Below are 25171 nucleotides of genomic sequence, written 5' to 3' on the forward strand. Positions count from 1 at the left end.
TCATCCTGCTCTTTTCTGTCTAGCTAATATAGTTGCAAAATTATGTGTCATCAACCTTATAATATCTCTACGGTTAATAACAACAACAATAATACAGATAACACTTTTATTTATACAACACTGTTGATATGCTTTTGATATTTCTGCTTCCAGGGAAGAAAGAGAAGTCCAGAGGTTAAACCTCATACAGAAGAAACAACAAGAAGAGATACAAAAGAAACTTAAGGAAGAAAGTGAAATCAGGTATGAGGTGAAAATTTTGAAAAATTGCCAGCAAAGCACAAAAACAAAGTAAATGACATCATCCAGTTTGCTTATTGAGAAAATGCAATCCCAACAACATTTATGTTTTACTACAGGTTATTTAGTGGTATCCCAAAATTTCAAATGATGCTTTCCTTATAGCATTTTCTTCTGTTAAGTGAAATTGTTTTGTTTAAGTAAATATTATTATTTTCATGGAATGAATAACACAGTTATTTAATACAGAAATTTACAGAATACTAATAATGGACCTATGGACTGATCATTTTAAAATTCCAGCTAGGACAGGATTAAGTCCAACATTTGAACAAGTAAAGAGCAATGCATTATAGATAGAGACAGTGACATCTGATTTATTAAGGGACATTGGTAATGTCATCACTTTCAATTACAGAATACGTAATGTAGCTATAGAATATACAAAGACAATTAAACCATGTTACTATAATCAAATCAAAAATATAACATAAATGCCCATCTTAACACATTTGAAATGGTTAGGTTACTGTTGACATGGTATAAAGCAAGCTTTTATACAAGTATTGTATAATTTTTTTTTTTAGAAAATGACATCACTTCTTTAAAAGTATAATATTCTAATGAGTTCTACAAAGTTCAATAACTTTTTATCAAAGAAAATATTACAATTACTTTAGTAGAATATTGTTGCAAATATATACTTTCTAAAAATCACATTAATTCTTTTTAAACAATGTTAGTTGTGTGGGTTGGAGGAATAAACAATTTATTTTGGATTTTGATATTATAAAGGGTTGATTATTATTCTGCTGCACATATATTTATCATTCAAAAAAGTGAAATCTGTGTTGTTTGAAGTGGGTTTTGAATAAGGCAGAATCATGCTATTTTCTTTCTTGTTAGATTTTCAATACAAATGCTGAGGGCCATCTCCATTTTAAATATAACCTGATTGCATACTCTTACACCATCATCATAGTTTTTGGTGCACAAGCAGCAAATCTTTCTTGAATTTCTGTTTCTTTCTTACAAATGTAGTAAATGATGGGCTCGTTCACGTCATATTTATAGCCCACAGCTACAAAGAAGTAACAGATTTCCCACCAATGTTTTCACCTCCTTGTTTTTTTTTTGGCTGCAGGCTTACTTACACTAGAATTGGGAATGTGTTTAGGCCTCATATTTAACAACACTTGCAGGTAATTGAATCCCAAAACAACACTCAAAATGCAAAGTGCTACTGTTTGCAAGAATTTTTCAATGAGGTTGGATTTTTCTGAGCCAAAATGTTATTACTTAGGTTCTGTGCAAATAACTAAAATTTCCATGCTAGTCACTCTGTAAGTCAATCAGGGACATGTAGCTTTATAAATTGAGATGACTACCTGCATTGTTTCCCAGCCACGCTGATATCGGAGAGGATGCATTTTTTTGCTTCTTTCTAAACACAGAAGAGTACAGACTCAGGCTTTAAAATGTGTGACAGACTTGCTCAATGGGAGGAGAAAAATATACTGTAAATTAAAAGGTAAACAAATCAATCACTAGAACCCCTAGGCACAGTTATACAAGTTTGCCTCTGTATTCTTTCTATAGGTGGTTCACCCACTTGCCACCATCTTCAGGACAACATACTCCCCTTGTTCTGTCTCATGACGACCCTGGCTTCTTTCCTCTAACAGTAAGCCAGCTGCCGGGAGCAATTCTAAGCAACTCTGGATTCATTTCGGGCCAAGCCCTAAAATCTCTTCCAGTACTAATGGTTACCCTACTTTTGCTACAGACACACCAGACTAGACCTCCTTCTGGTGGCTCCTGGTGTCCTTGCAAAATCCAGTATGTCTTAAAGGGGCCACGTCCAGTCAATAGCTTTAAGGTTGTTTTCCTTATTGGTCAACCTAGCCCCACCCCTAACAGTTTAAGCCCATGGGCTGGCCTTCTACTAGACTTAAGCTTTAAAAGGGACAACGTGGTCCTAAAGAGCACTCTCTTTTTTCTAAGGTCCAACATTTTCTCTCAGATGTTGCAACATCCCGGAGTTGCCTCTTCTCTCTTGCAGATGACACTGATATTTAGGATGCATTTAGTGAAGAACACAACTGATGACATGTAAGGCGTTTGTTTCTCAAACTACAAACTACAAACTTCATGTCCTTACCACCTTATCCAGTTGCCCATCTGGGACTTCCTCTTCTTTTTCTACCCTGGTTAGATCCTCCTTAAAACAGTAATTGAATGAAATCTTTGAAGTCACATTGAATAGCCTTCTTTCTGCAAGGTCATTTTGATTTTAGGAATGCCAGTACCTTGCAACGTGAAGGCAAGTGAGTAGAATAACAGGTTTCAGCAGTGCTAATGCAGTTAAAAAAGTTTCTCTAATAACCAATTAACTTGTAAATATGGCTAATTAAGTATAAGGTAAGGAAGTTTACCAATTAGAACACTGAAGAACCTGCTGCTATAAAATGGGGCTTTGCAGCCATGTGTGAGTAATACATTTTAAGCAGTAATAACCATTATAAACATTAGTAATGCCTGGGGTATATTTTTAAAGTATCAATTTTATATCAAAAACATGAACATTTTAAATGGTAGTGTACATTAATATCCTTAAGGCCCACTCTGTTCAGTGTGCACACTTACTAACTGGCTGTACCATAACCCGTTACAAAGGTTGCCCTGTCCAGTTTGGCTGTTTTGAACCAATGTGGAAATTGGCTTTACTGCATTAGATGTCCAAAGACATCTTACAAATGTTTTCCTTTGATATACTAGTTCCATGTCAAAGCTTTGACAAAAAGGAATCCATTTAGATTTTTATATTTTTTATTTACAGCTACAAAATGACAAAAATCACTAAAGCACCTAGACCCATTAATTTAAAATAGATCCCCTTCTGGTTGGTAGTGGGTGAAACCCCAAACATAAAAATGAGTTAATGAGGCCAAATAATACAAAAAAGGAAAGACTTTATTGTAAAATAAAGAACAGACTGGATGGATCACTTTAGAAATTACAACTAAAAAAGACAGATCTATATCAGCTGAGTGGTTGCGTATACGTTTATACCTTGTGTGTGGTGCCTACCATGTTTACCCACAAAGCGGTACATAAGAGTACAACATCTTCTGCACTCTACTCTTTCAGGTTTGTCTTCTTCCTGACAGTCATACTCTTACTAGATGTAATATTCCTAGTTCCATATTTGCCTGGCTGATGACTGGAAGGGACTTTTATGTCCAAGCCACAAACTGCTTTCAAAGTGGGCCTTCTGGGGCCAAGAATGACACTTGAAATTTCTGGAGTTGTTCTGCTAGATAAAATCCTGGTGGGCCTAGCTGTTTCTGAAATCCTGAAATGCATGTCTCATTTTAAGCAACAAGTCTACCCCAAGTCACTTGACTATAATGAGGAGGATCAGGAAACCCTGTGTACTGTGCCAGGTTTCTCTGCTGCCACCTACTGGTCTGTTTTGTTTTGGTGTCACAGGAATAACAATCTTCTGGGGCTCCATTCACCATAGTGGGGAATATAGTCCTGTGTTGGTGATGGGGCCTATTGTCACAAGCAATGTTAATATAGTCAGTGAATTTGTTATGGACCCTGCTAAGTCCTCTTTCACACTGTTTAAAACTACATAAAATGTTCCCTTTGTAGAAGACATACAGACCAATTATTATATCTCCATTACCTTATTCCAAAATTCCCAGAGATTATTCAAAGTGTATATTTCAGTCCATTGTATTTTTTACTTACTTAAAAAGTTTATTAATTTTAATAAGTATAAATAGTTCAGTTAAAACACACAAAATGGAATGAAAACAGTTTAGTCTACAGGTATGTGCTGCTTAACCTCCACAATACATTCCGTGAATTAGGCTGTTATAGTGTTTGGATGTTGTGCAAACACCATATTATATACAGTATGTAGCAAAGCTATTTGGGATATTATAATTTACCTCTTTTGACTAAATATAGAGAGTGAGCGCTACAAATCTCCAGAGATGTGCAATATGTGAAATTGGGTGCTGCTGCCTACAAATCAAACATACACTCAAGTCAGATCAGGTCAAGTCAGGGAGCATGCATTGGTACAGTGTGTTGCCGGTCCCATCACACGATGAAACAGCTCGGGATCCTGGTTGGCAACCCCCCAGGCAACAACAACAACAACAACATTTATTTATATAGCACATTTTCATACAAACAGTAGCTCAAAGTGCTTTACATATTAAAGAATAGAAAAATGAAAGACACAATTATAAAACAAAATAAATCAACATTAACATCGAATAAGAGTAAGGTTCAATGGCCAGGGGGGACAGAAAAAACAAAAAAACTCCAGACGGCTGGAGAAAAAATAAAATCTGTAGGGATTCCAGACTATGAGACCGCCCAGTCCCCTCTGGGCATTCTACCTAATATAAATGAAACAGTCCTCTTTGGATTTAGGATTCTCACGGAAGGGCTTGATGATGATGATGATGGTCACGTAGACTTCTGCCTTTTAATCCGTCCATCATTGTTTGAGCATCATGAAGCGGAAAAAGAAACAGAAAAGAGAGTAGGGGTCAGTACCGATTTTAGAGCCACCATGAATAGTTATTTTGAGGAGATTGAACATATAGATATCAGGATTAAGTTAAATTACGATTAAAATGAAGTTATAAAAAGGCCATGTTAAAGTAATGTGTTTTCAGCAGTGTTTTAAAGTGCTCTACTGTATCAGCCTGGCGAATTCCTATTGGCAGGCTATTCCAGATTTTAGGTGCATAGCAGCAGATGGCCGCCTCACCACTTCTTTTAAGTTTTGTTCTTGGAATTCTAAGGAGACACTCATTTGAGGATCTGAGGTTACGATTTGGAATATAAGGTGTCAGACATTCCGATATATAAGATGGGGCGAGATTATTTAAGGCTTTATAAACCATAAGCAGTATTTTAAAGTCAATCCTGAATGACACAGGTAACCAGTGTAGTGACATTAAAACTGGAGAAATGTGTTCGGATTTTCTTTTCCTAGTTAGGATTCTAGCAGCTGCATTCTGCACTAGTTGCAAACGATTTATATCTTTTTTGGGTAGTCCAGAGAGGAGTGCATTACAGTAATCTAGTCGACTGAAAACAAACGCGTGAACTAATTTCTCAGCATCTTTCAGTAATATAAGCGGTCTAACTTTACTTATGTTTCTTAAGTGAAAAAATGCTGTCCTAATGATCTGATTAATATGTGATTTAAAATTCAGATTACAGTCAACAATAACCCCTAAGCTTTTTACCTCCGTCTTGACTTTTAATCCTAATGTATCCAGTTTATTTCTAATAGCCTCATTGTATCCATTATTGCTGATCACTACAATTTCAGTTTTCTCTTTATTTAACTTGAGAAAATTACTATTCATCCATTCTGAGATACAAGTCAGACATTCTGTTAGTGAATCAATAGAATCAGGGTCATCAGGAGCTATTGATAAGTACAGCTGTGTGTCATCAGCATAGCTGTGGTAGCTCACGTTGTGCCCTGAGATAATCTGACCTAACAGAAGCATGTAGATTGAGAATAACAGCGGACCCAGGATAGAGCCTTGTGGAACACCATATCGGATATCATGTGTCTTCGAGTTGTAATTCCCACAACTAATAAAAAATTTTCTCCCTGTCAGGTAGGATTCAAACCAATTTAAGACACTGCCAGAGAGGCCCACCCATTGACTAAGGCGATTTCTAAGAATGTTGTGATCAATGGTGTCAAATGCAGCACTCATTAGAAATGGCCACTGTCTGCATTTACCCGCAAGTCATTTACTACTTTAACGAGTGCAGTTTCTGTGCTGTGATTTGTTCTAAAACCCGACTGAAATTTATCAAGAATAGCATGTTTATTTAGGTGGTCATTTAACTGCATAATGGCTGCCTTCTCCAGAACTTTACTTAAGAAAGGCAGGTTAGAGATGGGTCTAAAATTTTCAAGAGCCAAGGGGTCGAGATTATGTTTCTTAAGTAGGGGTTTAACAACAGCAGTCTTAAGACAGTCTGGGAAGACCCCCGTATCTAATGACGAATTTACTATGTCAAGAATATTATCAATTAGCACGCCTGATTTAGGAGTCATAGTGGACTCCAAGCTATCAACTTCCAGACAGTGTTCAGAAGCCATTAAGAAGGCTAACAGAATGTTAGGTTATATAGCACGATCTGTGGAGTACAAGTCCAAGGAGGTTATGCTCAACCTTTATAATGCACTGGTGAGGCCTCATCTTGAGTACTGTGTGCAGTTTTGGTCTCCAGGCTACAAAAAGGACATAGCAGCACTAGAAAAGGTCCAGAGAAGAGCGACTAGGCTGATTCCAGGTCTACAGGGGTTGAATTATGAGGAAAGATTAAAAGAGCTGGGCCTTTACAGTTTAAGCAAAAGAAGATTAAGAGGTGACATGATTGAAGTGTTTAAAATTATGAAGGGAATTAGTACAGTGGATCGAGACTTGTATTTTAAAATGAGCTCATCAAGAACACGGGGACACAGTTGGAAACTTGTTAAGGGTAAATTTCGCACAAACATTAGGAAGTTTTTCTTTACACAAAGAACGATAGACACTTGGAATAAGTTACCAAGTAGTGTGGTAGACAGTAAGACGTTAGGGACTTTCAAAACTCGACTTGATGTTTTCTTGGAGGAAGCAAGTGGATAGGACTGGCGAGCTTTGTTGGGCTGAATGGCCTGTTCTCGTCTAGATTGTTCTAATTCTAATTCTAATTCTGATACTTCTTTGAAAAACCTTGTTGGTATCGGGTCAAGGACGCAGGTGGAGGGTTTTAATTGAGAGATTATTTTCTTTAAATCAGGTAAATCTATCCTAGTGAAAGAGTTTAATTTGTTTATAACAGGATGCTGGGGTTTAGGAGGATCCTTAGTGTTGGGGAGATATACTATGTTATTTCTAATATCATTAATTTTTTGATTGAAAAATATAGCGACAGCCTCACAGGTTTCACTGGAAGCACTTAGGAGGCATTCCTTTAAGCTACCTGGGTTTAGTAGGCGATCAATTGTTGAAAATAAGACTCTGGGATTACTAGCATTGTTATTTATAATCGTGGAGAAATAGCAGCGTCTCTCAAGACGAACAGTGTTATTGTATTCTGTTATTTTGACTTTTAATATTTCGTGCTGGATAGTAAGTTTAGTCTTCCTCCATTGACGCTCAGCTCTACGGCATGTTCTCTTTAAATCAGACACTCTTTGGGTTTCCATGGTATAACAATGCTAGAAGATTTTTTCACTGTCTTTTCAGGTGCAACTATGTCAACAGCAGCTCTCACTTTAGTATTAAATCTTTCCACCTTACTATTTACATTATCCTCGCTATTATAGCTGGCACTATAAACGGACTGATTGCTTAAAATGTTTGTAAGTTTTAAAGCTGCTGCCGAATCATGGCATCAGGCAGACATGCGCTCCAGTCCCACCCTCCGGAAATGACCATCTATATGCTGTAGCCAGGTGTTACATGGTCGTCCCATTGGCCTGGTCCAGCTGCATTGGCCCTCAACAACGAGGATCCTGTGAGCTGGATCTCCCACATGGAATTGTGGCACATGGCCCGTAGTTCAGTAAGTGACGCTCCTTCACAATGCAGGTAATGCGCCTCATTTGGGACTCAAGGATTCTCTGAAGAGACACAGTACCAAAGGAGTCCAGTCTTTGCCTCAGGTCACTGGATAGCATCCATGTCTCACACTCATATAGCAAGACAGGAAGCACCAGAACTCTAAAGACTTGGACCATCATCCTTTTGAATAGATATCGGGAGCACCACGCACCCCTTTGCAGCAACCTCATGATCCACCATGCTCCCCAATCCATCTACTGACTTCATAGGAAAAGTCACCAAAGACATGAATGTCACTGCCAAGGAAACTAAGCCTCTCGACAAGGTTGACACTCTCTCCGCAGACAGACACACTGCTGATGGCTGCCAAGTGGTCATTAAACATACATTGTTATACAGTAAACTTTTTATTTGTAAGTAGGGAAATTTAAATTAATATAAAGACAGAAAGTGCAATAGAGTACTGACAGGACAATCGCTTTGTATACAAGTCATATGAGATACACATGTTGCATGCAGGAAGCTGTTGTGTACGTCCCATTCTCTGAAATCTATTATAATGTTATGGGACCATGGACGTATATGTGGTTGGAAATTGTCTGAATAGACGTTATGCCGCGCATAGCTGTATTAAACTGAGACAGTGGTCTGGTTTACTAATTTAGTAAGCATTATATTCATACATTCAACAAACTTGATTAATCCAAATCAGAGTCACAGGGAGCCACAATCTGCCCTGGCAGCACAGGACACAAGTCCATTGTATGGAACACACCCACACTCACTCAGTCACTCTGGCGCCAATTTACAGTCACCAGTCTAACTACCATACACATCTTTGGGGACGTGAGAGGAAAATCCATGCAGTCACAGGGAAATTGTGAAAACTATAAATAATGACCTGTTGCAGGATTTAAACCCAGAGAGGTGGTTTGGTTAGACCAGAGTGCTTTTGAGCATTTCCGTTAAATTATAATCAGGTGGTCAGACTTGATTAAAGCATTCTTTGATGACATAAAAATGTAATTGTTGACCCCCGTGACCCTGTAGTTAGGATATAGCGGGTTGGATAATGAATGAATGATGTTTTTTGTCTATTTATATGCTGTATGCACAGTACTTTTAAAAACAACAACTTGTGAATGTTCAGAGGTATGGACAAGCTCCCTTTAAGGATGAGTATTTTTGTGCATGCATATACAGCACATTTTTAAATGATGCTCAACCAGTTTTATTGTAGGCATGAAGAACAAAGACTACAGAAACTGTTAGAAGAAACCGAACAAAGCCACAATGAACAGAGACTTCAGTTCGAAGAGCAGATAGCCCAGGTAAATTCTTTATAATCACCATTTTCAATTAACCAGTTACATTTACTAGTCATTTATAAATCTTGTGTACATATTAAGTTCTGCAAGTGAACAAAGTAGTTCACTGTGCCAAATAAAAAATAAAGACATGTCAAGCATTATTTTTGTTTTCAGAACATCGACTAAATAGTAAGTGACGATAATGCATAAATATAGCTAATAATGTATGTACTCTATTTAAAATTAGCTCCACTTCTAATGGCCTGAATCCAATTTTACAATTTCTGCGCTTAAAATCTTTTTGTATTTCTGCATGTTCTACTTCCTAATAGTCGTGATGTTATTTGATTAGACTTAATGGTAACACTTCAGTTTCAGAATTGTTACTCATTACTCATTTGCTAGTATGTAATAAGACTTTAACAAAGGCTTCTTTTAGACTTCATGACATTTATAAAACATCAAAAGACTGGTGGTTCATCTGTGTGCAGTGTCTTATACTACATATGTAATATCAAGAGAAATGTGTCTCATGTAAGCCACCACAGACCACTCCAAAGTGACGTTTTGTTAGTCAGTCACATTGCAGAGATGAATAAACACTTTACTGATGCTTTATGAGTGTTATGAAGACACAAAGAAGTGTATGGTAAGGTCCTGTAACTTAGTAGTAAATGAGTAAGAGATGCATTTTTTCAGTACCTAAACTAAAGTGTTACTGACTTCATAAATTGCGGTTCATATACCAGGAATTTAAAAGTATATCATATTAAATGCCTTTTATGCAGGAAAAGCAAAAGTCTTATGAAATGCAAAAACAAGCTGAAGACCAGATCCATCAGCTGCAGGCTGAGATCAAGCAAATTAAAGAGAGCAGATGGGTAAGAATTTTCTGGAAGTCATAGTTTAATCACCATATACTTCATAAAGCTAATTAGTGGTGTTATAAATATGAAGCTACCAGTAAGAATAAACAAGACATTGATTAAAATGCAGTTCCTAAATTTTATTGTTTCATATCCTGATATGTGCCTTATCATCTATGTAAGAATCTATATTTGAAATTTTATTTGAATTTGTATGTGTAATAAATAATGCACAAGAATAAACAGTATATGCTGTTTTCATTTTCTTTAAGCTTTTTTAGGAAATTGTTGGTATAAGCTAGAGTTGTTAAATATAACAGGTACTATATGTACCGCTTGACATCCATGATATGTTCTGTGAAATAGAACATTATGTGATTTGGACTTTGTGTGAACACCATATTATATACAGTACTAGGAAAGCTATATGGGATACTTTAGTTTACCTGATTTGAGTAATTGAGAGAGATAATGCTATAACGCTCCAGAGACACACACACAGTATATAAGATTGGTTGCTGCTGCTTATGAGTCAAAGCATACACTGTTATGCGGCAAATGTTTTATTTGTAAGTAGGGAAACTTCACATTAAAATAAAAAGTACGGTAGAGTACTGACAGTACCATCTCTTTGTGTACAGGAGATGTGAGATGCACATGTTGCATGCGGGAAGCTGTTGCGTTTGCTTGGTCCTGTTATGTCCGCTACATCCTGTTCTGAACTCTAACCTTATGGGACCACAGACATCTATGCAGTCAGACGTTGCTCAAACAACGCTATACAGCACACATATGTATATCTGGAATCATGCATTTAAGTTTGTATACATCTAATGCTGAACATAGTAATTTCTGAAAAACAAATGCATTTTTATTTTATATGTTAGCTTTCAATCAAATTTCATAGGAGCCAATTTCCTTTACCCTGCTTTTTTCAATTTGTACTTCTCTACTAGATGTATTTGTATTCCTAGCCAGTTTGGTTGGCCTAGTAACATCTTTTCTTCAGCATATTGTACCCTCTTCTTTCACCTGAATACACCAGTGTAACTAAGTAATAAATGGCACATTTAACATAAAAAAAGCAGTATTATTTTGCATTTCAGAATGCAGCACATGAAGCAGTTTTGAAGATTAGCACAGCTTCCTTGTGTTGCCAATGTGGAATTTTCTCCGGTTATTACTGTTTTCGCTTCCATATCTAAAAAAAGGAGTTTACAAGATGAACTAGAGGCTCTGAATCACAATGCCAGTGTCTGTTGGTAAGCTGGCTGTATTCTGTGTAGGTTTGAATTTTGCCCATTACTGTCAGGACAGACATAGGCTCTCCATGATCCTTTAATTGCAGGCAAGTTTCAAAGACAATTTGTGCTTGTAAAGCAGAAGTCACATCATGCAACTTCTAGTCATGGAGTAACTCAAATTTGCAGACAACAGTCACTGATTTCATCACTGCACCATATCAGTTTACACAAATGAAAAGCGCTGCCCACGCCTACTTCACCAACTAAATGCCTGCCAGCTTTACAGCGCAGCTGTGCTCACCCCTTTTTCTGAAAGCCAATAGCGGTGCCAGTGCTGTACAAAGGGTTAACAGCTGTGACAACTTCAGCAGCAATCCTGTCCATTTAGTTTCTTTACTCCATTCCGTCATGGTTAGAAAAACATGAGTCAAGTTTCTCTTCCGTTGTGAGGTCCAAAGCCCTGCCTGTCCGAGCCAGCACTGTACAAAGGGTATGGAAAATTCAGCCACAATCGCTGCTCTTTTTTTTCTTTTTTCAATTCTGTCTCAGTACGTAAAACATGAGACATCAGAAAGAAGGGCCTCATTTCTGAATATATGGTTCAAAACACACATGTTCCTTATTCCACATTGACACACTGTATTCATTGTACTTCCAGGTAAGCCTTCACCAAAAGACAAAATCAAATCTGTTTGTTTTTATTGGAGCGAGTTGCAGACTAGCTGGAGTGAGTCACTGGTTATGTCACATTAGGCGATCAGCTTCACAGGAGCGTCCCGCTGATTTCCTCCAACTTGCTGAGATTATATAAATGAAGAGTATGACTGAAAATCACTTTAAAAATCACTTAATGTGATATGGGCTTCACAAATGTTAAAATATGTGTGTTTTAATATAATCCATTGATGCATTTTCAAAGCCTTTGCTTTAATTGTTATTGCAGAATATTCTATCCATACAGGATATAAAACTGAAACAAGCGACTGGAATGCCAGTGATTTGCAAGCCTCATTCATGCACATACCCATTTATATCGGACCCACTTTAGAGTCACCAATTAACCAATAGATAGATAGACAGACAGACAGACAGATAGATAGATACTTTATTAATCCCCAAGGGGAAATTCACATACTCCAGCAGCAGCATACTGATAAAAACAATATTAATTAAATAGTGATAAAAATGCAGTGCAAGTTAAAAAATGCAGATATAACAGACAATACTATTGTATAGTGTTAACGTTTACCCCCCCCCAGGTGGAATTGAAGAGTCGCACAGTGTGGAGGAGGAACAATCTCCACAGTCTGTCAGTGGAGCAGGACAGTGTCAGCAGTCTGTCGCTGAAGCTGCTCCCTGTCTGGAGATGATCCTGTTCAGTGTATGCAGTGGATTCTCCATGATTGACAGGAGCCTGCTCAGCGCCTGTCGCTCTGCCACAGATATCAGACTGTCCAGCTCCGTGCCTACAATAGAGCCTGCCTTCCTCACCAGTTTGTCCAGGCGTGAGGCGTCCCTCTTCTTTATTCTGCCTCCCCAGCACACCACTGCATAGAAGAGGGCGCTCGACACAACTGTCTGATAGAACATATGTAGCATCTTATTGCAGATGTTAAAGGACGGCAGCCTTCTAAGGAAGTATAGTCGGCTCTGTCCTCTCTTGCACAAAGCATCAGTATTGGCAGTTCAGTCCAATTTATCATCCAGCTGCACTCCCAGGTATTTATAGGTCTGCACTCTCTGCACACAGTCACCTCTGATGATCACGTGGGAAGGAGGAGGCGCAACATATATGCACCACTCTAATCAACAAAAAAGAGAAAAAAGGATGCCAAAATCAAGAAATATATAAAAGAAAGCAGTTTCCTAATCCAAAACACAGACAAGAGGAGTGAATTAAAAAGTATTACAGTTAATTTCAGTAAAATGCATCTGATGTATAGACTGGAAATAAAGCAAACTAAAATATGCATATTATAGGAAAAGAATGAAAAACATTTTTTAATTATTGTGGGATTTAAATACATAACAGAATACATACATAGTAATGGATAGTACAGTGTACAGAAAACCATAAATATAACTTAATGGTTTAATTTGTATCAATCCCATGTGTTATAATGATTTTGCCCCATGTCTCTATGTACTCTGATTTTCCTTCCACACCCAAAAAGCATGCATGTTAGGTAAATTAGCAAATCTAAATTGGTCCAGTATAATGGAGTGTGATGTGTGTGTGTGATTGTGCCATGCAATGGAAAATCTGAAGATGCTTCCCACTTTACATGCAAAGCTGCAAGGGTAGATAGTGGCTTCCTGCAACCAGGATGTACATAATGAAACATAGTTTAGCAATTTAAAAATTGTAGGTATGGATATGAGGTCAGGAGGATCTCATCATTTGCATATAGGATCAATTAAAAAAATCAAGGCTTTATTAAACTTATGCTTCCCTCAGTCTAGGCTCAGATAATGCCACATTTTTTAATTGTTAAATATTACATAATACTGATTTCCTATCGATTTAAAGTTAAGCAATACTTGACTTTATTTAGTTAGCTATACTTGTGCATATTTGTCTGTCTGCCACCTGTACATTAAATGCTAATATGATTTAAGGGGGGAATGAAAGATTAAAGTAAAAATTAACTTAAGATAAAATCATCAGTATTACTATTAACCTTGTTCTTATATTTGTTTTTATCAAAGTTTTCTGGAGAGGTTATCTCTATAAGAAGGTAAGCACATGTGCACTAAATATGTATTTTTTTTTTGTTAAATGAGAAACTCTTTACAGCAGAAATTATTTGTTGTTTCTTGTTTTTCTACCTTATGTTTCTACAGTATTTCTGTTTTAAAGAATAGATTAGTTCTGATGCAGTTCTATGGGGCCCAAAATGGTTATTAGCAGGGTAAGGTTTTAGTAAGTGTAACACAGTGACACACATAGATTAGCACCACAGCTTACCACCTCAAGTATGGTTTCCTTCTTGGACATCACTTGTGGTGAGTTCCACCAATGCATGCAAGGATTTCTCTTCTGCTACTCTGATTTCATACCAAATCCTAAAATCGTCGGTGTTATGGTCACTAGAGAATGTGAATTTCAGCAGTGTGAATGAGTGCTTTGGACTTCAGTCCTAGCTATAGTTGGTTTCTGCCTTGCTCACAGTGCTGTATGAATACGCTCCTGCTCCATAAAATTAAAAGTATGGATTCAGAAAAAACGATGGGTAAGTAAGGCTTAGAGTATTTATAAATCAAAAAGTATCTATCATTGTTATAATGCTTTCTGTTTTATGTCAGTTGTAATAGTAGGGTGTTGTACCGTGTTAGCTATTATGAATGGAATGAGAAATCAAGCAAAATGACACCTATTTTTGGCTAACTAAAAACATTTTAATATTGAATAGGCAAGAAGGGACCTGAGTTGCCTTGAAACCTTACATATTGCAATGTTTTTAGTTAGCCAATAAAAGGTGCCATTTTGCTTGACTTCTCATTGCATGTCAGTTGTAAGGATAACCTGTACAATTAACTTTTTAAGAAGTGCTTCATATTTGATTCTTCAGCTTTGGGACTCCTCCACCTTCACTAGAGTCTAAGACCCCAAGTCAGGAACATCAAGTACCAACACATTTTTTGCAACAAAACTCATTCTCTAAAGGTTAGTGGAGATTCTGTCAAAATGAGATACATTTCGAACTGGAATTATGGTTAACAGATTGTCTTTATATTATAAATAGTAGTTTAAATTGACAGGCCCTTCTTATCTTTGTTCATTTTTATTTTAATATAAGAAGTACTCTGCAGTTACCTGTCACTTAATTAGATGTAGCTAACAAAACAATGGTTATGAATTATGAAAGTTTTTTTAAAATGATTTGGAGAATGTGGGCTAGGGTACACTTTTCTGGTGCATGTCAATGAACCTTGTATTTGTTATCAATATATCTCAAAAATATTACTGGTTGTGTTATTAAACAAAACATGAATACCTGTGCTTCTTCACAGTAACAATGATGAGGGAAAAAAGGCTGCAGTGAAATCAGTGAATAGAATCACACCCTAAGTAGACGTGAGACAGTCTATAGGAAGTAGGTGTGGTTGTGAAGTCTCCAGAAAAACATGAGTAATTGGCATTCACAATGGAGAAAGACAAAGGTGTTTAAAAAAACAAAACAGGATCGTTCTTGAATCATTGTGTCGATTCAGATTTATTTTGATGTATTTCCTTGGATCAGCATCACAAAAGACTGAGCACAGGGAAAAAAATACATTTTACCTAGCGTTAATGACACAAAATACATTAACTGCCGACGCTTGCAAGGATTCTTCTGAGGATGATTTTGGATGACAACCAAGTTGCAGAAAAACTGCATACAAATGTGCCCTTTCATCTTATGGCCTCAAATACAATTTTTACATTGATTGTTGTGTTAATTAAAGTACTGTATGCTCTTTACACTCTCAGGGAGAGTGTAATGACGTAACAAACCTTCAGTGACATGTATAATTTACCTTTGCACGCATTTCAAAAGTGACTTATCAAATTCCAAAGTTTACACAAGGCTAAGACTACTAAATAAATGTTTAAGGGAGAATTATTAAAAATCAGGCACTAATGGGTAGTTCTTTTAACTTCTGAATAGTAATAGAAAAGCAGTTCTACAATTTAGTCACAGGTTACATCACCTGTTATAACAGGGTTATTTATTCTTCAACAAACTGCAGCAATATATAGTATATTCTATGCAAATATGACCCAATCTGGCACTCAAATTATACCAATTATTTTAGTTCGTAAATTGATACAGGAGCTCAGGTAATAGGCATTTGCCACATTATTTGTTAAATTAAAGAAATTATAAGTAACTTTTACGTAATTCAAAACTATTTCATAGTGTATACTAGCAACTAAATCAGAATTTAGATTCCAGGGGGTTTACTGTTTTTAGTACTTTTTAATAGCTGAAATATAGAACTAATACTGAAAATAAATTATCATTTGCTAACAAATATACACATGCTAGTAATTTAACACTCAAGAATTTCAGTCAGTTGTTATGTAGTATTAGCTTGTTGTACCGTGTTAGCCATTATGAATGTATGAATGTTTTTATTGGTCTCTTGTTATTATTCTTTAGATACTGATGAAATGCCTGATGCAACAGCCATATCAAAGCAAGTCAATGGAAGGACGGCTGAAAGCATTGCCTCAGACCTGCTTCAGATAATCATGCAAACAGCTGATAAACGTAAGTTTTCATTTTCACCTAGAAAAATATTCAAAACATCAAAACGCTATGAAATTCCTCAATTACTAAGTTTTAACATTATTTGATGTACTGTATTCTGTATAGTCATGTGTTTGTACTATGCATTGTACATAACCCAAATACAAACGCAGTGCTCGAAGGCCTCAGAAAAGAACTTCACCAACCTTTACATGAAGTGAGATTTGTTTTTTTTTTTTTTAGTCATTAACGGAGAAAATATGCAAAGGAAAGTCCTCAATTCAATGACGAAGGTTCATATTCACAATTATAATCAGGACATAAAAAATGCAGAGGTAACAGTTTTCCTTTTCAAAGCCTTTCATTTTCCTGACAGTAGCAGGCATTTTTAATTCATCATAAAACAGCTTCATAGTACAGTGCTTGAAAAGTAATTCTGCTTTCTTTTCTACATAGCTTGAAGTATTTGGTAGAAATCTGGATCCAGGAGAGTTGGACAAAATGAAAGAGCCATATAAATCACAAATGAAGAGAAGACTGAGTAATGCAGTCACCAGAGCAGTTGAAGCTCGATACAGAGCACAGGTCACAGAAAAGAAACTTCTTTCCAAACAACATACCTGATTATAATACTGTGTGGGGCATAATACAAGTTTTTGAGAGTCACAATACTATTTAATTTTTTTTCAAATGTATTTCTAAATCACACAAAATAAAATATGTATTTTTAATTTAATTTTGCCTACTTTCCGTGTTTGACTGATATATTAAGAAAGATGACATATATCAAATTAAGCTTTCCATGAAATTTAAGATTTGTCAAGATTAACAAAACCTTTTTTCTTAAATCAACCAAATAACAGAACTGCATTATTATGAAAATCAGATGACTGTACTACAACAACTGCGGTGGGCTGGCACCCTGCCCAAGGTTTGTTTCCTGCCTTGCACCCTATGTTGGCTGGGATTGGCTCCAGCAGACCCCCATGACCCTGTTGTTAGGATATACAGTAGCGGGATGGATAATGGATGGATGGATCTTAAGTAGCAAGGCTTTTTTTTTTTACAATTTGCATTGCTTCTTTTTTGCATTAGTTAAACTTAAAAAACTAAACAGTGTGGCACCTATGGGCTGGCATCCCCTCCAGGATGGGCACTCATCCATTACCTACCCAGAAGGCCAGGATGAAGAAAAAAAAATAGAACAATTCCTGACTTCCTCAAGCAGTTGGCAGAAGAAACCAACAATACAAAGAGTGCATTGGCATTGAGGCTGGCATGGAGCAAGGGCTTTAACCTTCCTGGGAGGTCAGTACAATGGAAGGACAGTGCAAGATAATTGGATGTGTCTACAGTCTCCCCCAATATGCTAGATGGCAGCATCTCTGGGTTTTGATACTATATGGACACCCACAGGGCATTTTAGGGACTGTAGTGCCATGGAACAGCCCTGTTGGGTTCCGTGGGTGCCACCAGGGGGTGCTGCAGGGATCCATGATCCCTACTTTGTGGGGCTTCCATCTAAACCAGAAGTGTTTCACATAGACAATGTCGTGGCACTCTTGGGTCATCCATAAAAGGAGGAGAGTTGGGTGGAAGAAAGACCAAGCTCACCTGGGTGGAGGGAAGGAGAAGAGAAAGCGAGAAACAAACAATGTTGTGTTTGTATAGCTGTTAGATGCCTTTGTTAAAGTAAATAATTGTTAATAAACCAGATCACAACATACTAAATGAACTATACCCATACTAGACTCTAATCTGGAGGTACTAGATGGAATTTCCACTGTTTCTGATATATTCATTGAATTAAATATAGGAATCTGGTTATGCAAAATGAGCAGTAATCAAGGCTTTAGTCAGTTAAGTGTCAATGTTTTATGATGTACCAGGGTATCTCATTTGCTGACCAAATAATATGTTGTGGTATGGCCGTGTCATTGACAGTGATTGCTCCAAATCAAACTGTTATGAAGGACATAGAGATTAACTCAATAATAACAGTACAAAATTGGACTAGCAACGGCCTTAGCAATGTAAATTTATTTAACTTTCATTAAAAAAACAGATTCTTGGTTGAACCTTCTTAAAAATGGAGTTGATATCAAAATCTCATTTGAGATTCTGAAAAATTATAATCCCCAGAAACTGAAGAGCTCCACAGTGGTGACTACAGAACCACAGATGCTTATGGGAGTAATGATGGGAGTGGGTGCTTCTCCTGAAGTTCTAGAATCATTTTGACAGTCTCCTGAGTATTGAGACCACATTGTTTTTACTGCACCAGCTCAATCTACCATTTATAAGCTGACTCATAAGATTTGCAAAGAATTCCATATCAGCATGGAATCATTACCAAACTGAAAGGACATTTACAGCGTTCTCCTTGAATATACAAGTTATTTATGTTAAGAAGGAAAAGAAGAGGCAATAGCACATAACCCTGTGGTGCTCCACTGCTGAGAGATACAGTATGTGCTCACCCAAAGAAAGTGTTAATTCACTTGCAGATTGAGTTAGGCACATGCAACCAAGGGAACCTGGCCTATAATACTTGGGAATGATGTTGTTTAAAGACGAACTGAAATCAAGAAAAAGAATGCTTACATCTGCTACTGAATAAGTACATTTGTTGAAGTATATAATGCGAGGCCATTACATTGCTCTTTAGGTACATTTCTGAGAATAAAGCTAAGTGTGAATAATAGATATGAGATGTGTCAATAAAAGTCTCTCAAGTGTTTACATAGTAACAAAGGATGGGAATGAAAAATTTAGAGATACTGCAGGGCAGCAATGTAAAGCTAAAGATCCTAGTTTAAAAAGGTACAAAACCACTAGTATTCAATCATTCCAGAAAGGAACAGTCTTTACTATTCTTTTAAATTGTTTTTTTTCTACAGAGGTTTATTTTCATTACAGTAACTGTAAAAAGTATTGCTAAGAGTTTTCTGGTTTATTTTAACCAATGAGAACTTGGTGGACCTTAAATCAAGGTACCCTAAGGTATCTCCAAAGAACAAGCAATTCTACTATGTTTTTAAAACAAATATGGCATTTATTCTGTATTTTTAGAGACTTAACCAGTGGATACAAATATAGTGATACACAAAATTCCCCTCACTATTTTACTTAAGTCTCCAGTTGCATCTTTCTTTATTTATGAGGAACTGGTACACTGTGATGTCAAAAAATACACAGTAGATATTATGAGGCCTGAAATACAGTTATATTATAAAAATGTTAAACTGCCACTAACTCTTTTATACTTTTTATCTCAATGAAATACTATAAATTGAAATTTTCTGATAAGTGATTTCTGATTACTTTTCAGATAACGTCCTGTGTGCCTTTCAAAACCATTTCTTCCGCTAGGTTGCATTCACTAAATATGTGAGTTTATTCTAATGAACACCTTAAACCAGTGGCAAGGTAAAGTGTTAATGCAGAAGTGCTGGAACATTTCACTCTGCTTCACTTGAAAAGACAGGGGAAAAGTGTTTTAGGAAAACTGTTGTGTTTCACTGAATTTGATAAAAGGAGCGGCACAGTGGTGCAGTGGTAGCGCTGCTGCCTCGCAGTTAGGAGACCCGGGTTCGCTTCCTGGGTCTTCCTTGCGTGGAGTTTGCATGTTCTCCCCGTGTCTGCGTGGGTTTCCTCAAGGGCGCTCCGGTTTCCTCCCACAAGCCAAAGACATGCAGGTTAGGTGGATTGGCGATTCTAAATTGGCCCTAGTGTGTGTTTGTGTGTGTCCTGTGGTGGGTTGGCACCCTGCCCCGGATTGGTTCCTGCCTTGTGCCCTGTGTTGGCTGAGATTGGCTCCAGCAGACCCCCGTGACCCTGTATTCGGATTCAGCGGGTTGGAAAAGGGATGGATGGATGGATGGATGAATTTGATAAAGAGAACTGAAAGAATGCATATAAGGTTACTATATAACAACCAATTACAAAAACTGTTGCCAGTATTTAATATTTGTTGAAAATGCACATTTATCTCTGTTCTAAAATATACTGGCCAGGTTACCATGATAGAAATTAAAATCGTGGAAAGGTAATTATATATTAGCCACTTTTTTATTAGCCTAAAACTTGTTGCATTTGGTATTTTAATTGCTTATTGATAGAGTGTTGTACCGTGTTAGCCATAGATTGATACAGGGGAAAGTAGGGTGAAATGACACCTTTTATTGGCTAACTAAATAGATTACAAATGCAAGCTTTCGAGGCAGCTATGGCCCCTTCATCAGGCAAGGTGTAACTTTAGCTGCCTCGAAAGCTTGCATTTGTAATCTATTTAGTTAGCCAATAAAAGGTGTCATTTCACCCTACTTTCTCCTGTATTAATTGCTTAATAAGTCTTCAGCAGGATTTTCACCACTTACTTCAGGGAAAAAAAAACTTCCAACACACCACATATTTTTTGGTGTCAGTTCAATATTTCCATTGAAAAAAATTATGTAATAAACTACCATAAACCAATAATATGTAGCCAAACTAACCATATACTGAAGTGTATTATAGTTGTGGCCCCCATACACAAAACTGCAGAATCTTGCAAAGCAGTTTTTGGTCATATATTGTCTCTATTCAATGAAAATATTCATTTGAGCTTTGAGTTGAAATTAAGTATGGTGTCTTTTTAGGCAAATGTCACATGGGTGCCATTCAAGTTAACAACATCTGCAGGTATCAATTATGATTGACAATTTAATATTGTTTAAGTAAGCTTTTCAGATTTTACTATTTCAGTCATCAAGTCTAGAGTCCATCAGTTAAACTACAAGGTGCATTTCTTATTTTGAAATAATATATCTCAACTGTGCATTATTATCATATAGAAAAGATCTCCGAGAATTATGAGGAAGTCTACCTGGTGTTTTCATTTTTGGGACAATGGGTTGTATTAAGCTGACATCATTATCAAAGTATGCATAAATTAAAACGAGGTGATGGCCATTTTACCAGGGAACGAGTAATTTAATGAATGCATTGAGAACATCAGTTTATATTTGATAAATATTTTGGCAGGTCCTGCCTGATGCTAATGATGCACAGAGCTCACAGGCCATGGTCAACCAGCAGATAGAGCATGATGACAAGGAGAATGAAGAATTACCATCAGTTGAATCAGCAAGTACACACAGAGAGGCACAAACAGATATTGTGGGTAGCTACGTAAAGGGCCTGGAAAAAGAAGTGTGCACTTTAATGCATGAAGTGCAGCAATGTACAGAAAAAGCAAAGTCATTCACTTTGTGTGAAGCCCAGTTCAAAGATGATGATGATAAAGTTTGTTATTACACTGGTCTCCATAGTTATTCTACTCTGATGAAGATGTACAAGTATGTTGAACCTTGTTTGTCTGAGGGCATAAATTCTTATTTGTCCAAAGTTCAGCGCTTACTGCTGACACTTCTGAAACTAAGATTGCATCTTGGGCATCAGATTCTTGCTGACATGTTTCATGTTTCACAATGAACAGTGTCCAATGTATTTTTAAAAGTTCTGCATGTGCTTTTTGAAAGTTGAAGCTTTTAATTGCATGTCCTGAGAAAAACCATGCCTGTAGATTTTATAAGGTCATTTGGTTGCAAAATAACTGTGATAATTGACTGTTTTAAAATTTTTATTGATAGACCCTCCCAACTATTGGCGCAGGCACAAACCTTTTCTTCATACAAACACAAAAACACTGCCAAATACTTAACAGGCATATCACCCCAAGTAGTAGTGACATTTGTATTCCAGGGTTGGGGTGGTTGTGCTAGTGACAAACACCAACCAACCAACCAACCATTATCCAACCCGCTGAATCCGAACACAGGGTCCTGCTGGAGCCAATCCCAGCCAACACAGGGCACAAGGCAGGAACCAGTCCCGGGCAGGGTGCCAACACACCACAGGACACACACAAGCACACACCAAGGCCAATTTAGAATCGCCAATCCACCTAACCTGCATGTCTTTGGACTGTGGGAGGAAACCGGAGCGCCCTGAGGAAACCCACGCAGACATGGGGAGAACATGCAAACTCCACGCAGGGAGGACCCGGGAAGTGAACCTGGGTCTCCTAACTGTGTGGCAGCAGCGCTACCCACTGTGCCACCATGCCACCCAGTGACAAACACATTACTGAAAATTCTGAATTTTTAGGTAAGCTTCAGTTTGGAGATGTTGTTTTGATATTGCAGAAAGTGTGGGACTACTGTGTGCCGAGATTAAAATCTGAAATTTCACAAAAGGCAGAAACCAGATGCCTGCATGGCATATTGAAAGAACCAGGAAGATTGCACATCTCTGAATCCATGTAGAACGTGTTATTGGAAATATCACCCAGAAATATTCCATTTTGAAAGGTATTATTCCAATAGATTACCTAATTACACAGGAAGGAAAGACCCCAACCCTGGATAAAATTGTTACAGTGTGTTGTGCTTTATCAAACATGTGCCCTTCAGTTGTACCTTTTACTTAACTGTATCAATGAATACGTAATTAACACAGTTTGATAGAGGTCTTGATGATGGTGCAATTATTTTTCACTTAGGATCCTCAGGTTGAATATTTGCTGTAAAGCGCATATAAATGATCATGTCAATTACTCGCTTCTTGATGGTTTTCTGTGTATGTATAGTCTGTGCATGCATGAGAGAGAACCTTAGAGAGAACGTAACCAAAAATGTTGAATGCATAATGCTAGTTCACATTTTCATAATATAAAAGTTTACTTCATTATATAAAGTCCCAAGCTGTGTTTTATTTAGAAGAAAAACAAGTTTCCTATTGCAAAATTGTAAGCCATTTAGCTTATTTTAATACAATATAGCAATATATATATATTTATAAAGTTCTTTTCAAAAACGTTTGGTGGATTTGTCTTTTCTCTGCCTAATGAATACAATACAATTAACAAGATATGAACTCCTTGCTGTACTTTGGATGCAAACTTAGAAAGCAGGCTCTGTCACCTGCCTGTTCACTGGTACAATGGCTTTTACCAAGCACCAAATAATTAAACAAACATTGCCACAATACTGGCGGAAATACTTCTTCATCAAGCGTCCACTAGCCTCCAACGTCTTGCAATACCGCATCTAACTTTCTGCATCTAACTGAGCGACGTACACCTTCGACATTCCCTGGTAAAATGGCCGCTAAACACACATTGTGACATAATACGCATGTAACTTAATACAACCCATTACAGTATTTAGAGAAAAAATAGCCTAACACTTAGCCTGTCTGTGGCAAAAATGTAACAAAACGCTTCAAACCGTTATCTACAAAATATCAATGATAGCCATGGTTCTAAAAGGAGACCCCACCTCAGGCTGCATTCATAGCACCACTTTGAGTAGCCTGTGTCACCCAGACATGCGGGTATCACAGAACTTTTAAGTGGTGATGGTGGGTAACGAAACCTTTAAAATCGCAAAAGACAGAAAATAGATATTCTAGAAAAAACGTTCACGGTCTGCAGCCCAGCACACGGTGGGGTGGACTGAGTGTGAGGTCTTTAACAAAAAGGCAAAATAATTGTAAGAAGCAATTAATCAGATAAATAATAAGGTGTACTAAACTGTACTTTACCACTGGCCCTGTGCACTTTCTCCACACTGTAGAATTTCATGCCACTCGTTCTGTTCGACCAGCCCCTTTGTCAAAAACCTGATTTATGGTGAGAAGCACCAATATGCCACATTTTAAGTTTATGGCTTAAAGAACTTGGCTTTGCGAAAAAAAAACACTGACGTGCTTTTATGGTATGTTAAAATTGTATGCTCAATACTGTTCAATACAAACTTTTTAACAATGATACAAAATAAGTATTGAAAAATATCTTGTATCCATTTCATTTTTTAATCTATTCCTTATCTAACTATGCTTCTCAATAACAATAACAACACAATCATTTTCGGTATTTGTTTATCCAAGTGCAGAGGCTACTGCAGTGACACGGCATTTTTAGCCACGAACAGTACGGCCTGTAACAAAACTTCTTTAATCACGTGATCTCTAGCTCTCCGGTTACTCGTGTCAACAAGTCACCAAGGCTAAGCTAAATAAAGATATTTATTGTGTAACACGTAAAGGCGTAACTGATAGAAAGACGTTACACAATCAGGTAGGCGTTTCGAAGCCACTATATGTAACGAACCTGTTTATGTAAGTTTACCGGAATGTACTAGAAGTTTCCAAGGTAACGCTCAGAATTTTCGATTCACACCTATAAACATCTGTAAACCAGAAAGCCATTCGTCCTTCTCCTTGTTTCTGGGTGCACCCAGTTATGTCATGGTTAACCAATCAAATTTCTGAAAACAAGCCGACAAGCAAATCAGAAGACGTGAAAGGCGGGATCTATTGTCGTTTTCCAGAAACTTCAGAAGCATCTCGTGACTTCCTGTCGTTTCTAACACCGGATCTTCTTTTTTTTTAATCATTGCGCAAGATATGTGTTTTTGTTGTTTTAAATATATTAAAGCGCAGATGAATTGTAAGAAAAAATGAAAAAATAGCCATTTTATAAACAGTTGTGTTTAAACTGTGTCACTTAAAGCGATACATTTAGTCTAATGAACATGAGGGTCTATTTTTTGCGGAAGAAGCATTGCTCAAATCACAGAGTAAATAGGTGAAAGGGGCGTGGCACCGATGCGTAAC

General features: G+C 37.1%; 1 protein-coding gene across 1 annotated transcript in view; it reads left to right on the forward strand.

Annotated features, from left to right (window-relative positions):
• The window catches only part of LOC120531285, a 45035-nt gene extending 27848 nt beyond the window's left edge, over positions 1-17187 (forward strand). The window contains exons 12-19 of the mRNA XM_039756550.1: positions 154-243; positions 9094-9184; positions 9952-10044; positions 13983-14011; positions 14846-14940; positions 16421-16531; positions 16754-16845; positions 16967-17187. Of these exons, the coding sequence (XP_039612484.1) occupies positions 154-243; positions 9094-9184; positions 9952-10044; positions 13983-14011; positions 14846-14940; positions 16421-16531; positions 16754-16845; positions 16967-17134 (769 nt within the window). The 3' untranslated portion in view covers positions 17135-17187. The remainder of the gene's footprint in view (positions 1-153; positions 244-9093; positions 9185-9951; positions 10045-13982; positions 14012-14845; positions 14941-16420; positions 16532-16753; positions 16846-16966) is intronic.
• The last annotated feature ends 7984 nt before the right edge of the window (positions 17188-25171 follow it).

This window comes from Polypterus senegalus, chromosome 6 (assembly GCF_016835505.1).
Source record: "Polypterus senegalus isolate Bchr_013 chromosome 6, ASM1683550v1, whole genome shotgun sequence".
In the NCBI taxonomy this organism is placed as follows: Eukaryota; Metazoa; Chordata; class Cladistia; order Polypteriformes; family Polypteridae; genus Polypterus; species Polypterus senegalus.